The 10922-nt window shown below is 32.8% G+C and overlaps 1 protein-coding gene across 3 annotated transcripts; it reads left to right on the top strand.

Annotated features, from left to right (window-relative positions):
* The first annotated feature begins 2465 nt into the window (after positions 1 to 2465).
* Positions 2466 to 10694, top strand: LOC109803464 (putative transcriptional regulator SLK2). 3 transcript variants are annotated; one of them, XM_020365051.3, is made up of 11 exons: positions 2466 to 2581; positions 3263 to 3547; positions 3662 to 4464; positions 4693 to 4824; positions 5055 to 5103; positions 5729 to 5943; positions 6037 to 6105; positions 6652 to 6752; positions 9112 to 9205; positions 9328 to 9397; positions 9543 to 10694. In XM_020365051.3, exons 2-11 carry the CDS (start codon positions 3517 to 3519, stop codon positions 10454 to 10456), a joined length of 2478 nt encoding a protein of 825 aa, XP_020220640.1. In that variant the 5' UTR covers positions 2466 to 2581; positions 3263 to 3516; the 3' UTR covers positions 10457 to 10694. The 3 variants fall into 3 exon arrangements, with proteins under 3 accessions (XP_020220640.1, XP_020220642.1, XP_020220639.1); XM_020365053.3 differs by having other exon boundaries at positions 3657 to 4464; XM_020365050.3 differs by having other exon boundaries at positions 3263 to 4464.
* The last annotated feature ends 228 nt before the right edge of the window (positions 10695 to 10922 follow it).

The following is a 10922-nucleotide window of genomic DNA, read 5'->3' as shown; positions in this document are numbered from 1 at the left end:
CACACACATATATATATATATATATATATATATATATATAATATGAGATATCATTGACTTCAACTACTAGATGCTGTCATGACTTGAACTCCAAAGGCCGATTGTTTATTTGTAGGTGAGATCATAAGTGGTAGAAGATGACAAATGATGAAAAACACAAGTGTGGGACAAGACAAATTAAATCATTTCACCATGTAAAAAAATATATTTTATTATTAATATTTTTAAGAATTTAGAGTTTTGCTCTGTTAAATTTGAGGTTGCAAAAATTGTTTGATTAGGTTATTGAGTTTTTATGGATTGAGTGATCTAAGATCACATTTGAAATTATCAAAATACTAGGTTCAAATGTCACCGGTGTAACTTTTACTAAGTGTTAAACCATTTAATAACTTTATATTAAATGTGAATTTTGTAAATCTAATCGTTAGATTGAAAGTTCTTTACTCTTAGATCATATATACAAAATTTTATATTAATCCAAGATGATTTGATACTTCATTCTTATAAAAAAAATTGATGTAATATATTTATTTTAAAATATACTAAAATATGAACATCTTGATTGCTCTCAAGTTGTTGTTCAATTTTAACAAAATTTGATACACACATATAAAGTGATATAAATTTTCAAGCTAACGGTTAGATTTACAAAACTCACATTTAATATAAAATTATTGAGTAGTGTAATACTTAGTAAAAATTACACCAGTGTTTGAACCCTCCTCTCTCTCTCTCTCTCTCTCTCTATATATATATATATATATATATATATATTTTATGAATTGCATCTATCTCTTCAACTTAAGAGATTCACTTCTCATCGATCACCTCAATTAATGTTGTTTCTATATTTTTTGTCCTTAGATTATAAATTCATATATTATTTTTCATGTTGTTATTTTGATTGTGTTATTTATATTTTGTTCCCTATTAACAATAAGTAACGAGTCATCAAACATTTATAAATTAAAAAAGATGAGACATTTTGGTAGTTAGTATAACCTACAGTTTTTTCTTTTTGTAAGAATTGAAAGAAAAAATTAGAAATGGTGTGATGAATTGAGTTTTTAGCAACAAAAAATATACAAACATGCTGGATTTTTTTAATTATTTTTATTCTTATTTTTTTTATATCTTTTAACCGGTAATTATAGTATGAATTTATGGAAATATATTTTTAATTGATATTTTAATATTTTCATTGACTTGTAAGATAGAAATTTGGTTACATCACCTACATGTATAGTTTTATTATCACTTCATTAATTTAAAATTTTACACCCATTAAATTTAATATATTCATATAATATTAATATAAGGATGTTAGAGACGAGATGAATACGAATAATAGCTTTCTGCTATCCTTTTTATTAGATAAATATATATCTTGTATTTGTTTTCATATCCAAGTAAGTATTGGTTGAATATTTTTTTACTATTCATAAATATTCATGAGTACTCGTAGATATTTAAAAAAAAAATATTTTAAAATATTCAATAAAATATTTTAACTATATACTTCAGTTATTTATAATAATTTTTTTTCTTTTAAAAGTTATAAGAATCTAGTAAAAAAAAGTTTGAGGATTATAAGTAAAATTTAAATAAAACCTAAAAAAAATTTTAAATATTATAAAATTAAAATTTAAATATTTTTTTTTACAATTATATTAATAACAATAAGTAAATTGTAAACGTAAATTTAAAGCCCAAATAATAATTATTAAAATAAAATATTTTGATTACATATAATAAAATACAATAATTAACTATGTCAAACAAAATTTAAATAAAACTAAATTTATACTAATTCAAATAAAATTAAATTTATATAAATTTAAATAAACTAAATATTAACCGACACTGATATCCACATATACAAATAAGATACCTATATTCTATCCATTAACATAAGATAATAAAAAATATCCATTCACATTACTTATAGATAACTGTTTACTACCCATCTTTTACCTGTTATTGATTTTTTTCTATGGATATACTTATGAAATCTTTTTAACAATCCTAACTAATATATTTAAAATAAATTTAAATTAATTAATATTATTTCCATCAATTTTGTGCAGGTTCCACGAACTGGTACAAATAAAAGTAATCCTCCGGTTAAATTCGTTTCCGCCTAAAATTTGAGAACAAAATAAAATTACTTAATTTTACCGCTCAAAAGAAAAATAAAAAATTGGAAGATAAGACACCGAAGGACTTTTACACACCAAACGAAATCCAATACGGGGAGTCAAAATTACCTACGCACAGTTTCTCTACATAAATAACTATCTCCCAATCAAAACTCGCCACGTCAGCATTACAGTCCCCGAGCCGCTGCGGATCCATCACCGACTGATCCTACTATCACTTTCGCGACACGTGTCCCGATCGCAACCGGTCACTGCAGGTAACGCGATAGCGCGTGACAGGTAAAAGCGGTCACTCCCACACTGTTATAAAAACCTGTTTCTCCATCTCTCACTACTTTCTTTTTTATTCTCTGCTATTTCAATTCATTACGTCTCCAAAAAGCGACGCTTCGCTTCTTTTCGCAGCTCGCGCTTTCTCTGTGAGTAGTTTCTAAACGATTCGTTTTAGCACTGAACTGTTTTGCGAGCTTCATTGGTGTCTCTTTTTCCTTCAATTTTTCTGCTACTGATCGATCTTGAACCCTTTAATTTTTTGTATTTTAAATTCGTGTTGAGAGTAATATTATTTATTTGTTTCCTCTTCTTTTCTTTCTTTTTTTTCTTTAATTTTTGCGGTGTTCGGTTTAAGGTTTGCTTTTTCCGTTGTTTGGGGATGGGAGTTGGGACTTTATTATTGTGTTTGGGTTACGCCGCAGGTTTTGATGTTTCTGAATTTTAGGCTCCATTGTTCTAATGTTAATAATAACAATAATTTGATTGGGGTTCTGATTTACTTTGGACATCTTCATTGTTTGTCAGTGGCATGCATTTCATTACAGTGTTGTTCTCTTTTCTCTTTGAAGTGAATTCCTTTCCTTAGAGGAGGAAAAGCCGTTAGAATTAGGTTTCATTTAGTGAAATTGTTGGGTTGTGGTTTTCCTTCCTGGAAAACTGTATTGGGGTTTGTCAATTAGTGGCGTGTTTTTAAAAAAAGTGATGCTTCGAAACCGGGGTTTGTTTGGTCATTTAATTTAATTTTTAAAAAGTGAATTTTTGGGTTATTGGTTTTCCTTCTTTGTGCTGATGAATATGTATATATGTTATTTTCTTTGTGTCGTTAGATTCATATCAGCGATTATCCAGTGTTGAGAAGTGAATAACGATTCTGGGTGCATTTGGCTGAACTGGAGTTCGTTGATCTGTTTAAAGGTTGCCTGATGGAGTGAAGCTTGGAGATTTGAGATATAGAAGAAATACTACCAGGGTTTGGTACGCTATCTGTCTTTTGCCCAGCGTTCACAGCTATTTGAAAATATTTAAATAACGGTTAGGTTCGGCTCTGGAGAGCTACGTAGACTTGAGTCGTCAAGGGGGAATGCCTCCCATGACACCTTCCCGGGTGGCAGGTGGGTTAACCCAATCACCATCAAATTCTGGAATTTTCTTTCAAGGAGATGGGCAGTCGACGATTGTTGTTAATTCTCACTTGAGCTCATCTTTTGTTAATTCGTCTAGCTTAGTTCCGGGAGCTGGTCGCTCAAACCTGGGTCCAGTCTCTGGGGATATGAATAATGCAGCTTTGAACAGTGTGGCAAACTCAGCACCAAGTGTCGGAGCCAGTTCTTTAGTCACAGATGCAAATTCTGCTCTCTCTGGTGGTCCCCATTTGCAGAGAAGTGCCAGTGTTAACACAGATTCATACTTACGATTGCCTGCATCACCTATGTCATTTACTTCAAATAATATCTCTGGGTCATCAGTGATTGATGGTTCCTCTGTAGTACAACAGAGCTCTCATCAAGAACAAAATGCTCAACAATTGCAGCCTAATCAGCAGCAGCCGCATGGTGCTTCAAGTGCTACATCTTTGCCTGCATCTCAAACTGGTCTTTCTCCCCTTCAAATGAGTGCACAAGTCCCAGGATCTTTCATTCAAGATCCAAATAATATGTCTCATTTGTCAAAGAAACCTAGACTGGATATCAAACAGGAAGATATAATGCAGCAACAGGTTCTTCAGCAGATTCTTCAGAGACAAGATTCCATGCAATTACAGGGTCGTAATCCACAGTTACAGGCTTTGCTTCAACAGCAGCAGAGACTGAGACAACAGCAAATGTTTCAGTCGATGCCACAATTACAACGAGCGCAGTTGCAACAGCAGCAGCAACAACAACAGCAACAAATGCAATTGAGGCAGCAATTTCAGCAACAAATGATGCAGCCCTCTTCTGCTGTCAAGCGTGCATATGACAGTAGTGTTAGTGGGGTTTGTGCACGTCGATTGATGCAGTATCTCTATCATCAAAGGCAACGGCCAAATGTGAGTTCTGTATGTTTGCTGCATGTGATGGCCTATCTCGAGTGTTAAATATATTTGACATTCATAATAATATCTGTTTATTTTTGTTTTCTTTTGAAGATTACTCCTTTTATTTCAGGAATTTATCAAGATAGTTTATTATATTTTATATCTGAACACTTATATTTTGGGTATTTTTTAAGTTCTGGATTGGTTAAAACTGTTATTGAATTATTCTTTTTGCGTCAGGATAATAGTATTGCCTATTGGAGAAAATTTGTTGCGGAATATTACTCTCCTCGTGCAAAGAAACGGTGGTGCTTGTCATTATATAGCAACGTTGGGCATCATGCACTTGGTGTTTTCCCCCAAGCAGCTATGGTAAGTTTTTTGCATTTGTTATTCTTATATAGTTGTGTTTCTTTCTTAAAAATAGTATACTGGCTTAATATTTGCAAATGATCAATTATTCAATCGTACATTCAAAATGTTAATAGATTGAATTTGCTTATCATGTAATTGTTGACAACTCCTAAGAATGCCTTTATACTAGTGTTGGTACTTTTGAGTATTTGATGATTACATACTGACATGGTTATTTCTTTGTTCAGGATGCATGGCATTGTGACTTGTGTGGTTCTAAATCTGGAAAGGGATTTGGTAAGTATATGAAAAATGAAAATATTGGGGCTATATGACTTGAGAAAACTTTTTCTATTTCCATTTACTTTTCTGATAAATGATTATAAAAATGTTACTTTCATTTCACTTAATTTCCTGTTTTCAAAGAATTTGTATAAGAAGCTGTAAATAGGAGTTTTGTTGTTTTCACTATTTGTATCAGAGAGAAAACAAATTGACATATTTGTAATTTTTGAGAGTAATAAATGAAAGCAAACCAAACCAAACTGGCCCTTATGTCGTTATTATATAGTATATGATTGTGGAAATTTAATTTCATTATAAAGTTCTGATTTGTATTTCATTTTTTTTTAACTTTCTGGTTGACTAGTACTAGTGCAGTCAGTGCTGACCCAGTAACCAGTGAACACATTCCTAATTGTAACTTTATTTAAACTTGAAAGTTAGAAAAAGTTAACTGAACTAAAATGCTGTCAATAATAATCAAATCTAATATAACCAAGTGCTTATTAGTTTGTCATAGTTGAAGATGCACAGCTTGCACACTGGATGTTTCTGCAAACTAGATAATTAGCTTGTTATTTATTTAATTTCTGATGTTAATCTTGTAATCTAATATGACCATTCTGGATTTTCTTTACAGAGGCAACTTATGAAGTATTACCTAGACTTAATGAAATCAAATTTGGCAGTGGAGTGATTGATGAACTTTTGTTTCTGGACTCATCACGTGAACAAAGATTTCCGTCTGGTGCAATGATGATAGAATTTGCAAAAGCAGTTCAAGAGAGTGTATATGAGCAGCTTCGTGTTGTTCGTGAAGGTCAACTTCGAATCATATTCACTCAAGACTTGAAGGTTTCAAAATTTTTATTATTGTTAAATATCTTTTCTATTTTATTTTTTTTTAAAATTAAATGACCTCCTGAAGTTCTTGTCAAATTTGCACAGATACTGTCTTGGGAGTTCTGTGCAAGGCGCCATGAAGAACTTCTTCCTCGAAGGTTGGTTGCACCTCAGGTATGATTTTACATTCTTTAGATTGATCTATTCCGTGGTTGTAACCACTCTTTATTTTGTATAGATGATGGTGCTATTTGGCAGTTAAAGTAAATATTCATTTATTGTCTGATTTAATTAATAGTGTGGGTCTACTTTTGTTTACTTTGCATGTTTGGAAACTTTGGAATACTTCTGCAGAAAAACTCTGCAAATTCTGCATGTGTTCATGATTGTATAGTTAACTCCTTGTATGCTTGTGTTTTCTTTGCATCATATTTCTTGTGATTGTATGCACAAATGATAAGTACTAAATGGTGACAATAGTAATATAGACATTTGGGTATATGGAAATTGGTAGGCATTAAGTAAAGTTTCTTATTTTATGAAGTGGATCTGGTGATCAAGGAAATTAAAGATGAAAGTTACCCATAATGTACTAGTTGTTTTGAATGCGTCTGATGATTGGCACAAAATAATGCTCACCTGTCTGAAGTAAAGTTGATTGTTATGGTAATGTAGGTGTATTGTTTTGGAAGCTAATTCATATAATTCACTCTTTTGTAGGTCAACCAATTAGTTCAGTTGGCTCAAAAATGCCAGAGTACAATTGCTGAAAGTGGGGCAGATGGGGTTTCTCAGCAAGACTTACAAACTAACAGCAACATGTACGTTAATGTACTTTTTCCTTTGTGATTGGCGTATTTGGTAAATCCTTCTCAGTTAATATATATCTGTTGATTACATGCCTTATGTTTTTTTGTAATTTTGGTATGGTGCATTTTTATTTTTTATTTTTTGGCTGGATAGATGTAGAAACAATTCTAGAAAGGAAAATATGACGCAAAATATTATTTTGCTACATGTATGGGCTTCTCTGAATGTCATCTTTTCTTCTTCTTTTGTTGGGTTTGGTGGCACAAGAGCTGTTAGTGGCAAGGTGATGCGAGCTCTTTTGGGCTTTGCATGTTTCAGTTTACTTTTTATGCAAAATTCTACTTCAGTAAAAAGTACTTATACTATTCCATGTCAATTTGTCAATAACCAAACAAAGAAATTAAAAGATCTAGCTGTAGTATAAGATTTTCATTTGTTGGCATGCTTGCTTGTATTCTGGTTCTCTACAAAAATATCATTTTTTTAACATAGATCTTTAAGTTATGCAGTCGGTTTATGACAGATATTATTCTAAACTATTAGCATCTCATGCCATCTTAAGCATATATTAGAATTTGTGATTTTGCTTCCCTTTTGTTAACCATATTCTGTAGTTATCTAACCAAAAGAAAAGGCTAAAAACCTATTTTGGTCCCTTATAATAATTGTTTGTTTCAATTTAGTCCCACTTTTATTTTTGGTCTTAATTTGGTCTCTAATAAATTAATTGGTTGCAATGTTAGACTTCCGTCTAAATTATTTAAACGGAATTAATTGTTGGCCACGTGGATGTCACGTAGATGCATAGGTGGATGCCACGTTGATGCCAAATTTTTTGAAAACACCTAGAACCAGAACGGCCCGTTCTGAAACCAGAACGGGCCGTTCTGGGTGCACTCTTGGTGTGTCAATTTTGTATCTAAAACGGCCCGTTCCAAAACGCGTGAGAACAATAGTATATTCTATATTAATTTTATTAAAAAATATAATAATTTTGAAAAATATTTTATTGTAAAAATTTTAAAATTACTTATTTTTATAAAATACAATTGTCTTATAGATATAGTGATAAGTTTTCCTTTTTCTCTTTCTATCTGAAAAAATATTTAAGTGTCATTTTATAATTTTTTGCAACTTATTTAAAATTAGAGTGATAAAAATGAAGATAATTTTATCACAAAATAAAAAATAATTAAACAATAAAATAAAATATAAAAAAATATTAATGTATTTATTATATTAGATATAACAATATAATTAAAATATAATTAATAATATATATTTTATAAAATTATTAATATTTTATATATAAAAAAAAGAATGAAAAAAATTTTAGTGGGGCAAGTGCCCCCAATATGATTAACTTAGATCCTTCCCTGCATGTGGTTGTGTGGTGAAATGTTAGCCCCGTGCATCCTCTTCCTTTACTTCAGGTTTTACCTCTTCAAGAACAGGTTGTTGTTGTTGGGGTACATCGTTAATGACTTTAAGGAAAAATACCATGTCATTTCATCCTTTACTGTATAGTGTCAATTTGGTAGTAAGTGATTCATTTCAGTTTGACTAACAATGAAATAAAATCTGCTGCCATTGTCCTTAGTGATACACTGCATTGTCCTTAATGATACATTGTATAGCCTAACTGTTTAGCAATTGAAGTTATCAATTTTCATTAATAATATTACCAAATCCAGTGTTTGAAATGCTTTGTACCTTGGGTCTTTTTCCTTCCACGATTTACAACCGTGAACTATAATCATTGACCGTTTTTGTTTAGCAGTCTGGAACCAGAACGGCCCGTTCTGGTTGCACTCTTGGTGTGTTAATTTTGCACCTGGAATGGGCCGTTCCGGATGCAAAATTAACACACCAAGAGTGCACCCAGAACGACCCGTTCTGGTTTCAGAACGGGCCGTTCTGATTCCAGGTATTTTAAAAAAATTTGGCATCCACGTGGCATTTACCTATGCATCTACGTGACATTCACGTGGCCAACATTTAACTCCGTTTAAATAATTTGGACGGAAGTCCGACATTGCAACTAATTAATTTATTAGAGACCAAATTGAGACAAAAAATAAAAGTAGGACTAAATTAAAACAAACAATTATTATAAGGGACTAAAATACTATTTTAGCCCAAAAGAAAACTATTTTCTATTGTTTGGCTTTTTATAAGCTACCCTTGGTTATTAAGTGTTGTGTTGAAACAGTCTGTACGGCATTTACTAGTCCAATGAATAAGAAAACTAGAAAAGTATATCTATTGTGTCATATTTTTATTGATATGTTTGGTGCGGTTAGGATAGTATATGTTAACAGCTATTATGAGGCTGGACTAAAGCTTGTAATAATGTTTATTTTGCATTAGGGTATTGACAACTGGACGTCAGCTTGCAAAGATTTTAGAGTTGCAATCGCTAAATGACCTGGGCTTTTCTAAAAGATATGTGAGATGTTTGCAGGTATGTTATTAAATTCCAGTTCAAAGTTTCTGTTTAGTTTTGAGTAGCATAGGGAGAAATATTTACTTCTTATTCTATGTACTATTTCAATCCTTATAATTGTGTGCTACCATATTTGACAGATTTCGGAGGTCGTCAATAGCATGAAAGACCTAATAGATATCTGTGCAGATCACAAAATTGGGGCAATTGGTAATTTGCTTGTGGTTTTATGTCATCTTTTTCTCTTATTGGACTCCTAATCTTTAGTTGTACTAAGCTGTTTCTATTTTAGGTTGTTTGAAATCTGTTTTCATTGTCTTTTGCCTTTGTATACTAATCCAACATTTATCTGCAGAGAGCTTGAAAAACTATCCTCGGCTTGCAACAACCTCAAAGATCCAGATGCAAAAGATGCAAGAAATGGAACAGATAGCAAGTGTTCAAGGTCTGCCAACTGATCGAAACACACTTAATAAGCTAATGGCACTGAATCCTGGATCGAACAATCATATGAACAACACTCATAATATGGTTAATCGTGGTGGTTTGAGTGGGTCAGCCCAAGCTGCTTTAGCACTGAACAGCTACCAGAATCTTCTCATGAGGCAAAATTCTATGAATTCCAGCCCTGGCTCACTTCAGCGAGAAGGGCCCTCTTTCAATAATTCAAGCCCGAGTCCCTCTTCTGCTCTTCAAGGATCTGGTCCCGCTCTAAATCCAGGCTCAATGCAGAATTCTCCTGGTAGTGGTTTTCCAAGTCCCCATCTAACCCCACAGCAGCAGCAGCAACAACAACTCCTTCAACAGCGCACATTAAGTGCAAATAGTTTACTGCAACAAAATACTTCGCAGGGGTCCCAAGGAAATCAAGCTCTACAGCAGCAGCAGGTGATCCAGCACCTGCTGCAGGAGATGTCAAATAACAATGGGGGAATGCAACCACAATCTCTTGGTGGACCCAATGCAAATGGGAATATGGCGAAGAATGCATTGGGTTTTGGGGGCCATACTCCAACTGTAAGCGGAGGGGGTTCTGCCAACGTTTTAGGAAACAATGGACCCATTTCAAGGAATAATAGCTTCAAAACTACTTCAAATGGAGATTCTTCTGCAGCCGGTGGCAACAATGGATTCAACCCGAGAACATCCGAGATGCCACAAAATCTGCATTTGCAAGATATGATACCGGAGATTGGCCATGAGTTTGCAGATAATACCTACTTTCACAGTGATCTTGATGATAACATGGGCTTCGGCTGGAAGGCATGACTAACACAACTTGGTTATGTTATTGGCTTATCATGTTGATGTGTTTATTATCATTGTACAGGATACTTTAAATAGTTGCTGCTTTTTTCTTTGGTTTTCACTTTAGTTTTCTTGATGGAATTTGTTTGGACTCGAACTCGAGTAGGTTTTTTAGAGATTTTATTTGAGCGTTTTTGTCCTGCAAGTGTAATCTATTGGACAATTTAAACAAAAGTTAGATTTTTATACGGCACTTAAATTTCGTGTCAATTAAGTTTGATCAATACCATTGACAATGAAAGAAGTGTTACCTGGTATATTACAAATTAAGATGTCCTGCCAAAGTTATCATACTAGTTGAGTTTCAAAAGCTCAAATACTTGCCTCGCATCGCAGTTACAATTACAGACAGAGGAAGAAAAGTGGGACAACTGAGGCAAGGCTTGAATGTTGTAGTCCTTTAAGGCTTTAACATATAAACATCGTC

The sequence above is a fragment of the Cajanus cajan genome, chromosome 1 (assembly GCF_000230855.2).
Source record: "Cajanus cajan strain Asha chromosome 1, NIPB_CcT2T_4, whole genome shotgun sequence".
Lineage (NCBI taxonomy): Eukaryota > Viridiplantae > Streptophyta > Magnoliopsida > Fabales > Fabaceae > Cajanus > Cajanus cajan.
Note: the sequence above shows the minus strand (reverse complement) of the source record. Positions and strands in the feature narration are given on the sequence as shown.